This window comes from Bicyclus anynana, chromosome 20, assembly GCF_947172395.1.
Source record: "Bicyclus anynana chromosome 20, ilBicAnyn1.1, whole genome shotgun sequence".
NCBI lineage: Eukaryota > Metazoa > Arthropoda > Insecta > Lepidoptera > Nymphalidae > Bicyclus > Bicyclus anynana.
The window spans coordinates 4,909,733-4,925,639 of record NC_069102.1 but is presented as its reverse complement, the minus strand read 5'-3'; the positions used below and the strand labels follow the sequence as shown (position 1 = coordinate 4,925,639).

Here is a 15,907-nt window from a genome sequence, read left to right as displayed (position 1 = left end):
TCTAAGGTAGATAAAACGCGTGACTTAGGAGTTATACTAGATGACAAAATGTCTTTCAATGAGCATATTGATGTAATCACCACTAAAGCTTTCTCTATGCTGGGATTTGTATTAAGAACCTGCAAGCCTTTTCATAATATCAATACACTTAAAACTATTTATTTTGCATATGTCCGCAGCAATTTAGAATACTGTAGTAGTGTATGGTCACCATATTATATAAAGCCAAGGGAAGATATAGAGAGAATTCAACGTAAATTTATTAAACACTTAAATTTTCGTACACATACTGTTCCTCTAAATTACGATGACAACTGTGGCCATTATAAATTACAAACCTTAGGACAGAGAAGGCAAATTGCTGATATGTCACTGTTATATGATATAGTAAATGGGCATATTGATAGTCCTCACCTGTTATCAAAACTTAAATTAATAGCAGCTCCTACTCGACTCCGCCGAAAGACGTTATTCCAAGTGCCACATAAAAGGAAAGTCTTTACTAAGAACTCGGTAATGACCAGAGTTACAGATAGCTACAATAAGCTATACGCACAAGTTGACATATTCCGGTATTCAAAAAAGACTTTTAAGCGACATCTAGCGGAAACTAAATAGTTAATTACTTAATTACACACTGTCTTCACATACACACACACACACACACACGCACACACACCACACTCACACCAAGGTCAACCACACACACACACACAATTTCTTATACCAACGTTCACTCATACATACGTTTTAATGAGATTTTATTTTCTCTCTTTTTCTTTATTATTTCCTTTTCTTGAATGTATTCTCAGATTGTGTTTTTTATAAATTGTTATAACTATGGAAAATCTGTAATTGGCTGTATCATACAGGAAATATTGTATAATTGTATTCTTGGTAACGCTGTTGATTTTTCTTAAAAATAAATAAATAAATAAATAAATAAATAAATGTAGGGATTTATTTATATAAAGGTAGACTTATTATTAAAACTTTCACCCTGTTATGTGTTAAATGAATCATTGGCCGTCAGAATGGTGATTGTTTTTATATCGCTAGGTTACCTATAAACATAAGAATTGTTTTATTAAAAACATTATTTACTTGGAACACAGTGTTTAACCTATTTGATTTTTTAATTTTTTTCAACTTGTTCTCAGTGTTGACTAACTTATTATTCTAAATGCTGCCATTTTTCATAAGATAAACTATTGACTGATACATTTTAAATATTATTTTCTTCAATGAAGTAATATGAGAAATATTTGCCTTCTACTTAGTTCAAAAATACACTAATATTTAATCTCTAGCTCAAAGGTAAAGCGGTCGTACTTATCACCGAGGGGTGGTAGTTCGATCCCCGCCCCGTTTATCTATTGTCAGGTTCAGGCAAAAACTTATTTCAGTCAACTTTATTTTTTGATCTACTCACATCAAGCGAAAGGAAGCAATCAATTCACAAATATTTTATTTAGAATTCAGCCATTCGGTATGAAACCAGAAAAAATTTCGTAAGCGGGGGTTACAAATCGTGAACCCCCATTTTTATATCATGTCAACATAGACCCCCGCCGAGGCTTCCGTAGACCCCTGGGGGTCCACCTGGTCCACTTTGGGAATCGGTGGTCTAAATGTTATATATGCTCCTGATTTATTTAATTTTGTTATTGTTTACAGTTTCCTGGACGATCTCGACCGGTTAGGTGCCAGAGATTACCAACCCACCGAGCAAGATATATTAAGAACTAGAGTCAAAACCACCGGAATTGTCGAAGTGCACTTCTCCTTCAAAAACCTTAATTTCAAGTGAGTTTCAAAATCTACAATTTGTTTTACTAAAATCATAGATTCCAATTTTAAAGCTAAGTTTTTCTAAAAGCTAACATTATTATAATTATGTAAACTAGCAGACGCCGCGCGGTTTCACCCGCGTGGTTATAAGCAGGCTATAGGCTATATAAAATATAGCCTATAGCTTTCCTCGATAAATGGGCTATCTAGAAAGAATCGCTGAAAGAATTTTTTAAATCGGACTAGTAGTTCCTAAGATTAGCGCGTTCAATCAAACAAACAAACAAACTTTTCAGCTATATAATGTTAGTATATATTATAAAATTGTATAACGACTAACTAGGTATTATATTGAAATAATAATAATTTTTGCTTACATTTTATAACAAATAAATATTTACATTTTATTTACATTTTATACAAATAAAATCTTTTTAGCTTTGTATTATCATAGTGGGCGTATATGCTACGCCTATCACGGTGCTGGAGTGTATTTTAAGCCACTTTATATGAAAAGATTTTTATATATTATTATCCTATTCAACAAGTTATTTTTTTGGGAGTGATCTGGGTTTCTGTCAGGGTGTTTACTTAAGTCACTGGTACTGTAACATCAATCACATTAAAACTGTCACTCGTATAATGTTTCAGATTGTTCGACGTGGGCGGTCAGCGGTCGGAGAGAAAGAAATGGATCCATTGCTTCGAGGACGTGACCGCGATCATATTCTGCGTCGCCATGTCGGAGTACGACCAGGTGCTGCACGAAGACGAGACAACGGTAAATATATTGGTGTACATTGCTGACATTTATAGAACTATTGCGTTGAGAGTCCACCACAATAATTATTAGCAAATTAATGTCCACTGATAGGGACTTTAGACGACCTCTCCAGTGCCGTTGGTATTATTTGATGTACATTGCTGACAATTTATAGAACTATCGCGTTGAGAGTGTACCACAATCATCAGTGTAATCATCATACTAGCAAATTAACGTCCACTGATAGGGACTTCAGATGACCTCTCCAGTGCCGTTGGTATTATTTGATGTACATTGCTGACAATTTATAGAACTATCTCGTTGAGTCTACCACGATCATCAGTGTAATCATCATATTAGCAAATGGACGTCCACTGATAGGGAGTTTAGACGACCTCTCTCTAGCACACCTGGTATTATTTGGTGTACATTGCTGACAATTTATAGAACTATCTCGTTAAGGGTGTACTACAATCATCAGTGTAATCATCATATTAGCAAATAAACTTCCACTGATAAAGACTTTAGACGACCTCTCTAGCGCATCTGGTATTATTTGATGTACATTGCTGACAATTAATAGAAACTATCTTGTTAAGAGTTTTACCACAGTCATTAATGTAATCATCACATTAATAAATGTACGTCCACTGGTATGGGCTTAAGACTGATACACACCTTTCTAGTGCAGCTGGTATTATTTGATGTACATTGCTGACAATTTAAAGAACCATCTCGTTAAGAATTTACCACAATCATCAGTGTAATCATCATATTAGCAAATAAACGTCCACTTATGGGACCTTTTGAAAAAACTTCCAAACAGAACTTTTTGAACTTTCTGTTGCTAGTGGCTGCCTGTAATACTTTTAACATGGTCCAGTCCACTTGGAAATTGAATAACTAGGTATACACCGTCATTTTGGTGTTCCAAAAATTGTCTCAAAAGTCTCATAAAGTCTCGTGTTTAGGCCATAAGTTATTAAAGGTCAAAGGTCATCTAATTTTCCGCTATTATCTCACGTAATTATCTCACTTTCTACAACTCATATGATGTTTACATTTATTACAAAAATTATAGAAAAGCTCAACTGTTTTTGACATACAAGGCAGAAAGTTTCTTTACTTTGCTCAATTGCTATTTCTAATGTTTTAATGGCTATACAACATGTAGTCGGATGTATTTGTATATATTGTATATTAATTATATTATCATTGTTTTATAAATTAATGATAGGAAAAAATAAAGCAAATAATTTTAACCTTTATAGTGGACGTTACTTATTCATTATATTGTTATTATTTAACAAAGTATTTAAATATTGTATATTATCAATGTTTTATAAATAAATGATAAGAAATAAATATAGCAAATCATTTTCACCTTTATAATGCATGCTATACTTATTCATTATATTGTTATTATTCTTTAGTTTAAGATTACAGTTATCTATTATGTTTACCTACGTAACTTCAAACAGATAACTTTTTTCGTCAGTGTTTACCAAATTAAATTATTTTTAATATGTAAGATAGGTTAAGGAATTTAACCTTCGTAGTGCAATATATTACTACGAGATCCGGCATAAAGAATATATACCCTCATCTGGTATTTATTTGGCATACAAAGTAAATCATAGAAAATATTTATATTATACATTGCAAATAATTTGCAATGTGTCAATGTAAATATTAAAATTTTAGTAGGAGATGCCCGCGGTTTCACTCGCATAGTTTCTGATAAATGAGATATGACACTCACAGATAACGTGGCTTTCTATTGGTTAAACAATTTTCAAAATTGGTACATTACATACAGGGAGTACCTCCTAAAATCTCACAAACAGTACCTCTTCATAATATTAGTGCAATGATTAAAAGCCCAAAATTGGACGTTTCCAGAACCGCATGCAGGAGAGTCTGAAGCTGTTCGACTCCATCTGCAACAACAAGTGGTTCACGGACACCAGCATCATCCTGTTCCTCAACAAGAAGGACTTGTTCGAGGAGAAGATACGCAAATCCCCGCTCACCATATGCTTCCCTGAATACACAGGTATGATTACTTGTATACACTTTTAAATTAACGGACAGAAAAACACCAGTAGTAACAGAAAAGGTTAAGATGTCGTGTAGAAACCGAAAGGGGTGTGGATTCCTAACACTTTCATCTTAGATTGCACCATCACTTACCATCAGGTGATTTTAGTCAAGATTGATAACTTGTAAAGAACGAAAAGAAAAGGTGTCAACTAAAAAAATCCAAGCAGAATGGCGAAGTGTAGAGGAGGCCTATGTCGAAGGACTGTCTGACTTATTGAGACGAATATCTTGGCATTCCATGGATTCACCGTGCAGGTTCCGGGTCCATCGCGTGGTAGAGAAAAAATCACCAAGCAAACTCCAGGACTTGTGAATACTGGATGTAGGGTTAAGGAATTCCTTGACGATCGATCAACACTCCTCTTCTCTGCTCGTGTTGTTCTTCCTACCTATTCAAATTTGGTAAGATTCTATTAGAGCAGACTGAATTCGGAATGAATTCAGTATCCAAAGAAGCTGATCTTCTTGCTGAAGAATTTGGATTCGGAATGTTAGTCTCCCACGGCACAGTAAGCTCTACAAGTACTATTCGCTTTGTTTGTTTGGACAAAGGGAAATTGGTATCTGTTATTGTTGCGATAATCAAGTAAAACAATATGTGTAAAACAAAGTCCTCTGCGTCTTTGTCTGTCTGTCTTTTCGCAATAAACTCGAAAGAGTACTGAATTGATTTTTATGCTGTTTACCAATAGATCTCAGACCAATTATTGTGTAGGATCTACCTCGGCTAGACGTTACTTTTATGTCAAAGTATATGATTAACGATTGAATGCGATAAATAAAATCTGTAGTATCAATGTTTCATAATTGCAATCGTGTTCGTCAGTTAAAGAGCTTCGTATAAATACTTTTTTGTGTAGAGTTGAATAGTGTACAAAATCGGCCAAAAACTATCGCTTTTAGTACAAGATATATACCAAATCTAAGCTCATTCTCACTCACTCTAACATTTCAAACTTGACTAACGTTTTTTGTACGATTCAGGTGCGCAAGAGTACGGCGAGGCGGCGGCGTACATCCAAGCCCAGTTCGAGGCGAAGAACAAGTCCACCACCAAGGAGATCTACTGCCACATGACGTGCGCCACCGACACCAACAACATACAGTTCGTGTTCGACGCCGTCACTGACGTCATCATCGCCAACAACCTGCGCGGGTGCGGCCTCTACTAGACTCCGCCACACCACAGCTAGCCGTACAGACTACCCCACACACTACAGCTAGCGGTACAGACTACCCCACACCATAGCTAGCGGTACAGACTACCCCACACACCGTCACCAACTGACCACGTTGCGTTGACCGATACTACCAATATCAAATCTCTATAGGATATACTTTGACGTTTAACACCGCAAATGTGAGATTTAGCCATTTTGTAGGTGTCAAAAAAATGATTTAATTTACTTTACGAACAGTAGTATGCACTTTCTTTTATGGGTTTACTCAATTGATAGTGTTTTATCTATCAAATGCTATTCATTAAAAAAACACCTACAACTCTAGCTAAAGTTTCGAGCTATTAAGATTTTGCTAACTTTAAATAAATAAAGCTCATTTGACATTAAAAAATAAAATTGACTTATTTTAGTTAATAAACATTGAATGTCAAATGTGTGACTTAAACTGTCGGTCGGTAAACGCAACGTCGTTTAGTTATTGATGTAACCACAAAAGTTATGATTTTCACATCATTTGCATGAGAGAAATAAAACTAACTTTTAAACTGATTTCTTTTTTGAATTGTTAAAACCATGTATTGGTGGCAAATTGAATTGAAAAAAAAATTACTTGAATTTAGGTTTTATAACTTAATTTTGGATTTTTTTCAAACAATTAGACATTGATGTTGCAATTTCTCATTCAAATGATACTTTGGAAGAGTAAAATCGCAATTTTTATGATTACTCAACCATTTTTTCATCCGTCGATTTCTTTTGCAAGACCTTTTATAACAATCAAATATGTTTGTTACGGGACTTTATATAAAGCCTTTACAAAGTTGCATTAAATATTTTTTTTTACCTGGCAATTCAACTTTCAATTTGTCTATGAAGCGAAAGGTGTGTCACAATGAAAATGAAATTTTGCGTCCATAGACAATAAAAGTTGATGTGCCAGGTCAAAAATACAAAAGGTTAATGGAATAGAAGTTGACGTATTAATAATGTCTTATTCATAAAGAAATTCCAATGTCGCTTCCAAACAAAGCGGACAGGTTCAAAGTTTCCTTACGAGAGGAATAAAGCAAAAATATACAAGGTTATTTTGTATATATACAGACAAAATCATTGGCACGAAAAATATCACATAATTATGATAACTAAATATGTGATAAGTCAAAAAAAAAAATTAACAATCCAAAAACTTTTATTTCTTGAATTTTTGTTTTAATCCAGTGAGTGTGTCGATATATTCTATGTTGGTTTCAATCCTATTTGGGGCTTTAATATGGGGGTAGAATCGAAGCTAACATAGTGTATACTTACAAATTCATGTGAGGTATATATTCCTTTTTTTTAAACACTGTTTGAATACTTAATGATTGCGATAATGACATAACTGAATTGATATTGTCTGTATATAAGAAATAACTCAAATAACTCGTATCTTAGATTGTAAGTATTATCACAATCAGTCATGTTTCGATATATAAATCGCTGCATTCTTATAATATGTATGTATAGTTTAGCTTCAGTCGCTATGTTTGGACACGACGTGAAAATGTAAAATTGGATGAATCTTTCTCATATTTATAATAGGATGTATTTTTGTGGTCGTAAAGCATTTTCTAATCGTTCCACAACTTTTTGTAACGGATTGAACAAAAACCGTTGATATATAAAGCCAAAGATATGCAGTTTCACATTAGAAGTGTCCAAAGGATGTTTGCAAATTAAGCACAAGAATATGTGAGTGATGTTAACGGTTGATCGTGAAATAATATTCATCATGACTTTGGTCAACTTCTACTGATGACTTTAATTAATTTTTCAACTTTAATCATTCTTGTTACATAAGTAGCAGTGGGGGTTGCGCATCTACAATACGCATCATTGATGCCTCATTCAAATTAATCCTTTACATTTTTAAATAGTATAAATACCATTACAAAAAGCATTTATAAAGTGAGATTCTGATATGGGATTTTTTTTATTTAATGAACTGTTTATCTTTAGTGTTATATATCAACGGTCACTGTATATCAATTGTCACATCCTTACCTAGTGGTGGAGCGTCGTATGTATTATAACATGAAGTAAGCTTGTTATACCGATGCAATTGTGCACTGTGCAATCTGGCTTCGGCGTTCTATGTTATGTGCTCCATATGCGGTGTGCAACTAGATCCCACTCTAATAACACCACCCACTGTATATTGTTCAACATATTGTACTTTGTAGCTTGTGTAGACCAAACTGTTTTGGCCTGTCTGATAACTTGCTTTTTTATACCCTTAGATATTTAAACATTAAAAAAAATACCAATTCTGGAGATACAAATAGATACACTTATGAATCGTTTATAACTACATTTATGAGTGACGCTAACGAGACGTGTTATTTTTCAATCGACTAATATATAAAACGAGAGATCAACTTATAAATTCAAAAATCGTTTATAAAGAGGTAGAAATTGTATTTCACTGTCGATTTTCAATCAACTTGAATACGATAAATCAACTTATGATTCACTCATAAAACGTTATTTAGGAGAGGTCATGTATCTTATATTCCACTTTTATTCTATAATCAACTTAGATACAACAGATCAACTTTTTAATAATAATAATAATCTAAAATTGTCGACTTGACGACTTCTTTGTGTTAACTTGAGAGTGAAGTTAGGCAAGAGTTAAGTTGTAAGCATATCAACTTGTAGAAAATCTCTATAGAAGTTTTTAATATATCTATGAATGTGCAAGTTGTATTTCAGACCGGCCAAAATATTTGTTGCTAGTTTCCACGTGGACATAAATTGCACCCTCTTAGCTCAGTCGAAAAGTTTAGGTATCTATAATAGTGTTCGATTCTAAATTTTGGTGCTAGACATTAAATTTTGTAAAAAAAAACATATGGAGAAAAATTGGTTGTGTTTGCGGTCTAGTTGCGACACTGTCGAGCGCCATTTATTGTTTCGCATTCATTGTACTATCTCCTTGAAATTTACTCGAAATTTAATGACATACAAAACTGTAGTGGCAGATAAAAAAAAATCTTTGATAATATTCAGCAAATAAATTAATATTACAGAATTTTTAATATATTCTATGTGTGTGCCATTGGAATACAAAAGTTGACGCATAAATAATTACCTAATAATAAAATAATTCAACTAATTATTTTATCAAGTAAAATATAATAAATCAACAAGCAAATTTAAAATGATTTGATATAATTCAGTGAGATATACAATATATAACAAAACATATAATGCCAGTGATGTGCACTCCATAGATGCGAAAATGCACTGCTTACTAGGGTAAGAAGTGTATTTTGACATTTTTGCAAAGAGTTATGACGAATCTGCTTTGGAGAAAATATAGTGCTTACACTAGTTAAACACCATGTGCACACCACTGGTCTTGCATTTAGTATTTGAATGCGAAACAATATGTCTGTGCATCAGAACACATGCGCTTATATACTCACTCTCTTACGGACCAAAAACAGAAAGGAACCAATATTTAGTGCAAAAAGTTTTCCTTAGCAAGAGATTGTCCTCGCTCGGGTCAAATGATTCGAACATTAATCTCAGAGGATAATATACGTAATGACACTTGTTTTAAGGTTCAATTTGGTCTGTGTATTTATTTATATAGCCAGATCATTGACCACTTATAATAAAAAGACGCACAATCATGTAGAAAATTTCACTTAGAAACTGGCCAATTTTGCTTTGACAGTTTTAGAATTGTTTGTAAAGATAATTATATCTAGAGGCCTTTAAATATAGTTCAATGTTCAGTAAAATCCCAAATTCAGAGCAAATTCAATCTAAGCATTGAGTTTAAGGTTGAATTTGCAAATGCGATAACTTGAATAATACAAAAGAAGTTGTGTGTGGCACTCATTGAATGGGGACGTTTTTTGGTCGCTGATTGTGCATCTACTTTTTAATAGGAGGTCGATGAGCCAGAAGCATGTAAGCTGAATATACAACTTTATTACAAGTGGCATTAGGTTCTTTTTACTCTGTCGAAACGTTACAATCATCGCTCGTCGAATCGACCAATCTCGTTCTATGGATACGGTATATAACGATATGCATGATTACATTCACAGGCCTACTTTAACTGATACAAAATATCATTCCATTATTAGATATTATCACTTACAATGAAGATTTATTTTTTTATAAACTTTTGAAAGCACAAACTGTAAGCACATCGTGTTAAGGTATATTTTCGTTTGGCACGCCTTCCAAGCTAAGGTGTATCCTCGAACAGAACAAAAAAAAATATTTTTTAAGTTTAGCGACATACTATGCACAAACTGTTTATTCCTACGAGAGAATTAGTTATGCCATATACAAGTATATATAGTTCTTTTTTGTGTTCATATTTTTTCTATATCACTTTTACAGTAATACATTAAGGTAGCATTTTAAGATCTAATCGTGTATGCAATTATAAAAATCATGTTAGGTATTTATTTTTATCTAGCGTATTTATATTTATAAAGTATATTTAAAAATGTTTGAATTATAATTTTTGTAATTAAGTGTAAACGGGACTTTGTCGTGCAAGAAAGGCACATATTCACTTACTTGCCAATTGGAAAAATGAAATATGACAATTATTGTTGGAACCTACATTGTCTTGTACTTGAGTTTTTGACGGCCTTCATAGCGCAGTGGTGTGCGTGGTGAACTTACAAGACAGAGGTCCTGGGTTCGATCCCCGGCTGGGCTGATTGAGATTTTCTTAATTGGTCCAGGTCTGGCTGGTTTGACTCTTCGGCCGTGGCTAGTTACAACCCTACCGGCAAACGATTTAGCGTTCCAGTACGATGTCGCGTCGAAACCGAAAGGGGTGTGGATTTTCATCCTCCTCCTAAACAGTTAGCCCGCTTTCATAATAGATTGCATTCATCACTTGCCATCAAGTGATAATGTGGTCAAGGGCTAACATGTAGAGAATAAAAAAAATCGGTTGTCTGTAAAGTCGGTTTTGCTGACGATAGTTGAACGAGTCATAGGTAAAAAAGTTGGCAACCCTAAAGCGAGGGAACGACGCATGACGTCATCTTTTTTTAAGTGTGCAGCCGGCTCCATCGAATTATAAGACGTTGTCACGTCAAAAAAAAAAGTTAGTGAATATGTCCTCGTTCCTTGCGACGATTTCCTCGGAAGTTGTGTAATCCACAGAATAACGACCCCACGTTACCATAGCCTGGGTTCTGTTACATTATGTGTAAGATATGTGAGTATATAAACTTGTATACACTCGCGAATTGGCGTAATCAAACGTTATACATATATAAAACTATATAACATAATTTATTATTAAATACTAAAATTAAAGAAGAGAAAAAAATCTTACTTTAAGCGTTTAGGACAGTAACTGTATCAAATAAACATTAATTAATAATGCAATTAGACAGTAACCTTTACTATTATCATAGTTAGGTGATTTGTTTTCATTTTTATTTTCTATATTGAGTATGTAAAAAGTGATTACTTAAATGAATATTTAACGCCTACTGTGACCGCGCGGGCCACTCCGACGTCGGCATTGTGGAACCAAAGAAGTGTAACAATGTAAGTAAGTTTGAGGAGGTGCGGGCAAAATGGCCTATGACCCTACGTCATACATTCTACTGAGATAGTCTTTCAATGCACTATACTAGTTACAGTATTTCAATGTACTATAATAGTTACTGTCGCAGTCTTTCAATGTACTATAATAGTTACTGTTGCAGTCTTTCAAATATACTATAATAGTTATTGTTGCAGTCTTTAATGTACTATAATAGTTACTGTTGCAGTCCTTCAATGTACTATAATAGTTACTGTTGCAGTCTAATGTACTATAATAGTTACTGTTGTAGTATTTCAATGTACTATAATAGTTACTGTTGCATTATTCTATGTACTATAATAGTTACTGTTGCAGTCTTTTAATGTACTATAATAGTTACTGTTGTAGTATTTCAATGTACTATAATAGTTACTGTTGCAGTATTTCTATGTACTATAATAGTTACTGTTGCAGTCTTTTAATGTACTATAATAGTTACTGTTGCAGTCTTTTAATGTACTATAATAGTTACTGTTGTAGTCTTTCAATGTACTATAATAGTTCGCGTCGAATGGAACGATTCTACGCGTCGAAACTCCACACAGTACCTTCGACATTAGCGTCGACGTACTCGGCAGTATTCGCACCGTTGTATCGGCGACATTCGCAGTCGGAGAGTGGCCCGCGACCCGAGCGCACGTCGCTCGCTTGTTGCTAGGTAGGTTTTTTACTGTTATATAACGATATGTGTATGTAAAACAGAACTAATAAATATAATTAGCGCAGTTCAACATTCAATCCCGAAACGTATAATTTAGGTAAGCTTCATACTACATTTAGAGGATCGGAGGTGGGCGGTACCGCCGCGACCCACGCCTCCCCGCGGCTCGTCTGTTTGTTGCGTTTGGATGTGTTCCTCCGCCGATCACCTTGTATGCTTTAATATTTCGAGTGGATGTGATGTAAATTTTGTACACTGCCGCATTGTTTGTTCGCTCGAATCACATTTAGTTTGTAAGGAACGTGACTGCGGCCGACGGCGTTCGTGACGCACGCGTCACAGCGCACACGTCGCCGCAGATAGGCACGAGAGTTGCGCACACTACACCGGCGTCGCATGGACGCTCGACCGCCGCCGCGCGCGGTCGGCTCACGTGGCAAGTGCGTAAGCTTCTTATTTTAAGACTGAATTGTTGCGGCTCAAAGGTTTATCGCGCTCATTAGATCCACATCGGGGAGGAGTTTTATGAAGTTTTCGAGAGTTGGTCGGCGCTCGTCGGGCCGGTTGAGATAGGTGTCGCGTGACCGCGTATCTAGGGCTCCGAGACCGGACCGACGGTGTTTTAGCGACAATTCAGTTGTAATTAATAATAAATAATAATAATAAATTATTGAATACGAGACGTTGAATTTTTAGCGATTTAAGTCGTCGTTATGTGTCATCGCATCGCTTCATTCATGTTTACCAAAGTTATAACTAACCTCACTATTTATACTGTATGTTCTTGATTGACTTACGTCTGAGATTCGCGGTAAGGGCGGAGGTGCGGCGCATGTATTGTAGGCGCGGCCCCGGCATCGAATACTTTAGTCGTACGGGTACCGGTCAGAGTACAATGTGAACAAATGTTACGTTGCTCGCGGCGCGTTGCACCGCGCGGCCGAACGTCGGCTGCGACGCGCGGCGCCAGTCTACAACAAGCGTTCTTTGGAAGTAACATTTTTAGTCACTAGTAGGTAATTTTTGAATGTGATTCAATCTTATCATTATTTTTCTATATCGAGTGACATGTAACTTTTATTTCTTTACGTTCAGACTTTTTTGTAATGCATTTACTGAAAGCGAAGTATTTAACCAACGATGTAATTAAAAACAATGTTTTCTCTTTTTTGTATCTCGTCTGCACTGGTATTTTTTATTGAATTTACTATAAATGTACTTTAAGTGTATAATTTTAAATAATTAATTACTGAAAATGATTATATTCTAATTTTTATGTTCAAATAATCATATTTGTTTTATTTAATAAACCTCTCCATCCAGTTTATTCCTTTAATAATGTATGATATAATTATTGCACTAAGCATTAATAATAATAAAAAAACGGGTCAAGTACCGAGTGTTCCGTACAAATAAAAGTTATGGTGTTATTGCTAAATGAAATTCCTTAATCATAACATTACAAAATTATATATTGGTGAACAATAATGAAATTATGAATTATTTCCCAATTTGTTACCCGTCTGCAAGTTTTTCACACGGATCTTTGTATGTAACTATGTAATATTGTTTATTACCTCATATCTTCCAAACCGCTGAACGGATTTACGTAATAATTATATCGTTAGATTTGTCTAGATATTCCAAAAGTTCCAAGTGTTCTATTGTCAAATAGATGAACTTAAGAACCAACGAGACATCTGTGAGACGCTATAGATTCGAGGTGAAAAAATATTTTTTTTGGAATATTACAATATGGATATCAAATTCAAGGGCTTAATTATCATGAGGATTGTAAAATGGCGTGTTAAAAAAACTACTCTTAGAAAAATGTTATTTATTAATAGTAAAAAATAGGCGAGGGTAGATAGGTACGAGAAAGTTCGTGAAGTGAAGATATTAAACATCTAAAAATAGACTGAATATATGTATATTGTAAAAAAAACATACATACAGCCGAACGTAGAACCTCCTCCTTTTTGGAAGTCGGTTAAAAATTATACACGGATCCCTGACTATCATAATAAGGAAGCTTAAAAAAGCTCGAACACAACAGAACCAGTAAATAACTTTATGTAACCTTAGACGTGGATTTGATTCTGTATCTGTGCTGTGGTGTTAGGAAACGTTATCTTATTAATCTGTGGTCTGTGACTGTGGGTGTCACTGTCAGACTTACTCTTGTTTCTTTGTCTTTGGTCAGTAAACATTTGTCGTCTGTGTCTGTGGTCAGTAAATAAAAATCCGATCTGTATTTATTTTTCATTTTCATTAAAGTTAATTTTATTTTGCTTAAAGTTATAATGAAAGACGTGATCGACGTAATGGCTCTACAAAGTAATAGACGCGAGCGACGTTTAGCAGATTACAGAAGCGGGCCCGGTCATAGTTTAGCGACAAACTTCATTTTCGAATGTGGCATCAAACTTGGGTTGCAGCCGGCTACCGTTGCTACCGCAGCGATATTCTACCACAAATTCTTCAAAGAGGCAGACAAGAACGATTACGATTGCTATGTGATTTGTACAGCATGTCTCTGTGCAGCTGGGAAGTCGAGAGATGAGCCGGTGAGGTTACGCGATGCAGTAAACGTTGCTCATAATTCTATAAACCGCGGAGCTGGTCCCTTAGAATTGGGCGAGGAGTACTGGTCTTGGAGAGGTGCTGTGGCTCAAGCGGAATTGCTTGTGCTGCGTTTACTCGGGTTCAATTTGGATGCGCCTTCACCTCATAGATATTTGCTGCACTATTTACGCTCTCTACAAGAGTGGTTCCCGGCTTCGCAATGGCGCTCTGCACCGATAGCTCGAACGGCCATGGGTTTCTTGCAAGATTACCACCATTCGCCATCAATTCTCGACTACAGAGCACCTCACATCGCTGTTGCGTGCTTAACTCTGGCTTTACATGTACTTGGAGTATCAGTTCCATTGGCATCTACATTAGATGATGATGCAGCTTGGTATTCTGTAAGTATATCTTTATCACTTTTCAAAAACAATATGTAAAGTGGTACCCATAGGCATAAATAGCAGGGGGTTCGGGTGGGCTGTGCCGACTCTCGAATGGTCCAGTGCTCACACTAGAGTTCTGGGCTACCAATTTAAAATTCCATGATGGATGCCAAAATACAAGAAATACAAAGAAAACTCAATTTAATCAGTAGGTAGGCCTCTGAAATTAAATTTCTATACTGAGTGTCGACTCTCCTCAGCGGCATGTCAGGGGCTGGGCCCACCCTAGGAAGTAATCCTAGTTAAGCCAATGGTGGTACCAAAAATAACATCAAGTGTTTGTATTGATCTGGAAAACTGTTTGAATTAGTTAATTATGCCATAAAAGTTTTCAACATCATCTTAGTACACATTTTAATAATATTAGGGTTAATTGTTTAAAAAAAGTCATTTCTAATATTTTTTTTAACAATTTCAGGTGTTCACCAAAGATTTACAGAAGGAAAAGAACTGGGAAATTATGGAAAAAATAATGCAAGTCTACAGTAAAGAACCAGAACCTATATAACAATAAGATTATATTTTTAACATTGTAAACTTTTAATTAGAATAAAAGTGTTTGCTATCCAAGTGTGTCATAAGTAACTTTTAGACAATTTCATTTGTCCAACCATTAACCAAATGTGTTTTTAAACCAAAAGGCAGAAAGATAGTGTGGACAAGCAGACAAAAATTTAGTTTTAGTTTCATGCAATAATTTGTTTGTTGATAAACATTCCACATTTAGCTATCATATAAACTCTTAATTTCATTTCATCAAACATCTCTCCTCAA

At 34.9% G+C, this 15,907-nt stretch overlaps 2 protein-coding genes across 3 annotated transcripts in view; both read left to right on the top strand.

The window, feature by feature from the left end:
• The window catches only part of LOC112053280 (guanine nucleotide-binding protein G(o) subunit alpha), a 92,656-nt gene extending 79,249 nt beyond the window's left edge, over positions 1 to 13,407 (top strand). For both annotated transcript variants that reach the window (XM_052887980.1, XM_024092664.2), the window contains exons 5-8: positions 1,678 to 1,806; positions 2,443 to 2,572; positions 4,457 to 4,610; positions 5,642 to 13,407. In XM_052887980.1, the coding sequence (XP_052743940.1) occupies positions 1,678 to 1,806; positions 2,443 to 2,572; positions 4,457 to 4,610; positions 5,642 to 5,829 (601 nt within the window). In that variant the 3' untranslated portion in view covers positions 5,830 to 13,407. The remainder of the gene's footprint in view (positions 1 to 1,677; positions 1,807 to 2,442; positions 2,573 to 4,456; positions 4,611 to 5,641) is intronic.
• A 919-nt stretch (positions 13,408 to 14,326) lies between these two features.
• LOC112053283 (cyclin-Q) lies at positions 14,327 to 15,707 on the top strand. Its single transcript, XM_024092668.2, has 2 exons — positions 14,327 to 15,088; positions 15,552 to 15,707. The coding sequence occupies exons 1-2, from the start codon at positions 14,423 to 14,425 to the stop codon at positions 15,639 to 15,641; spliced, it is 756 nt and encodes a 251-aa protein (XP_023948436.1). The 5' UTR covers positions 14,327 to 14,422; the 3' UTR covers positions 15,642 to 15,707.
• Positions 15,708 to 15,907: the final 200 nt, after the last annotated feature.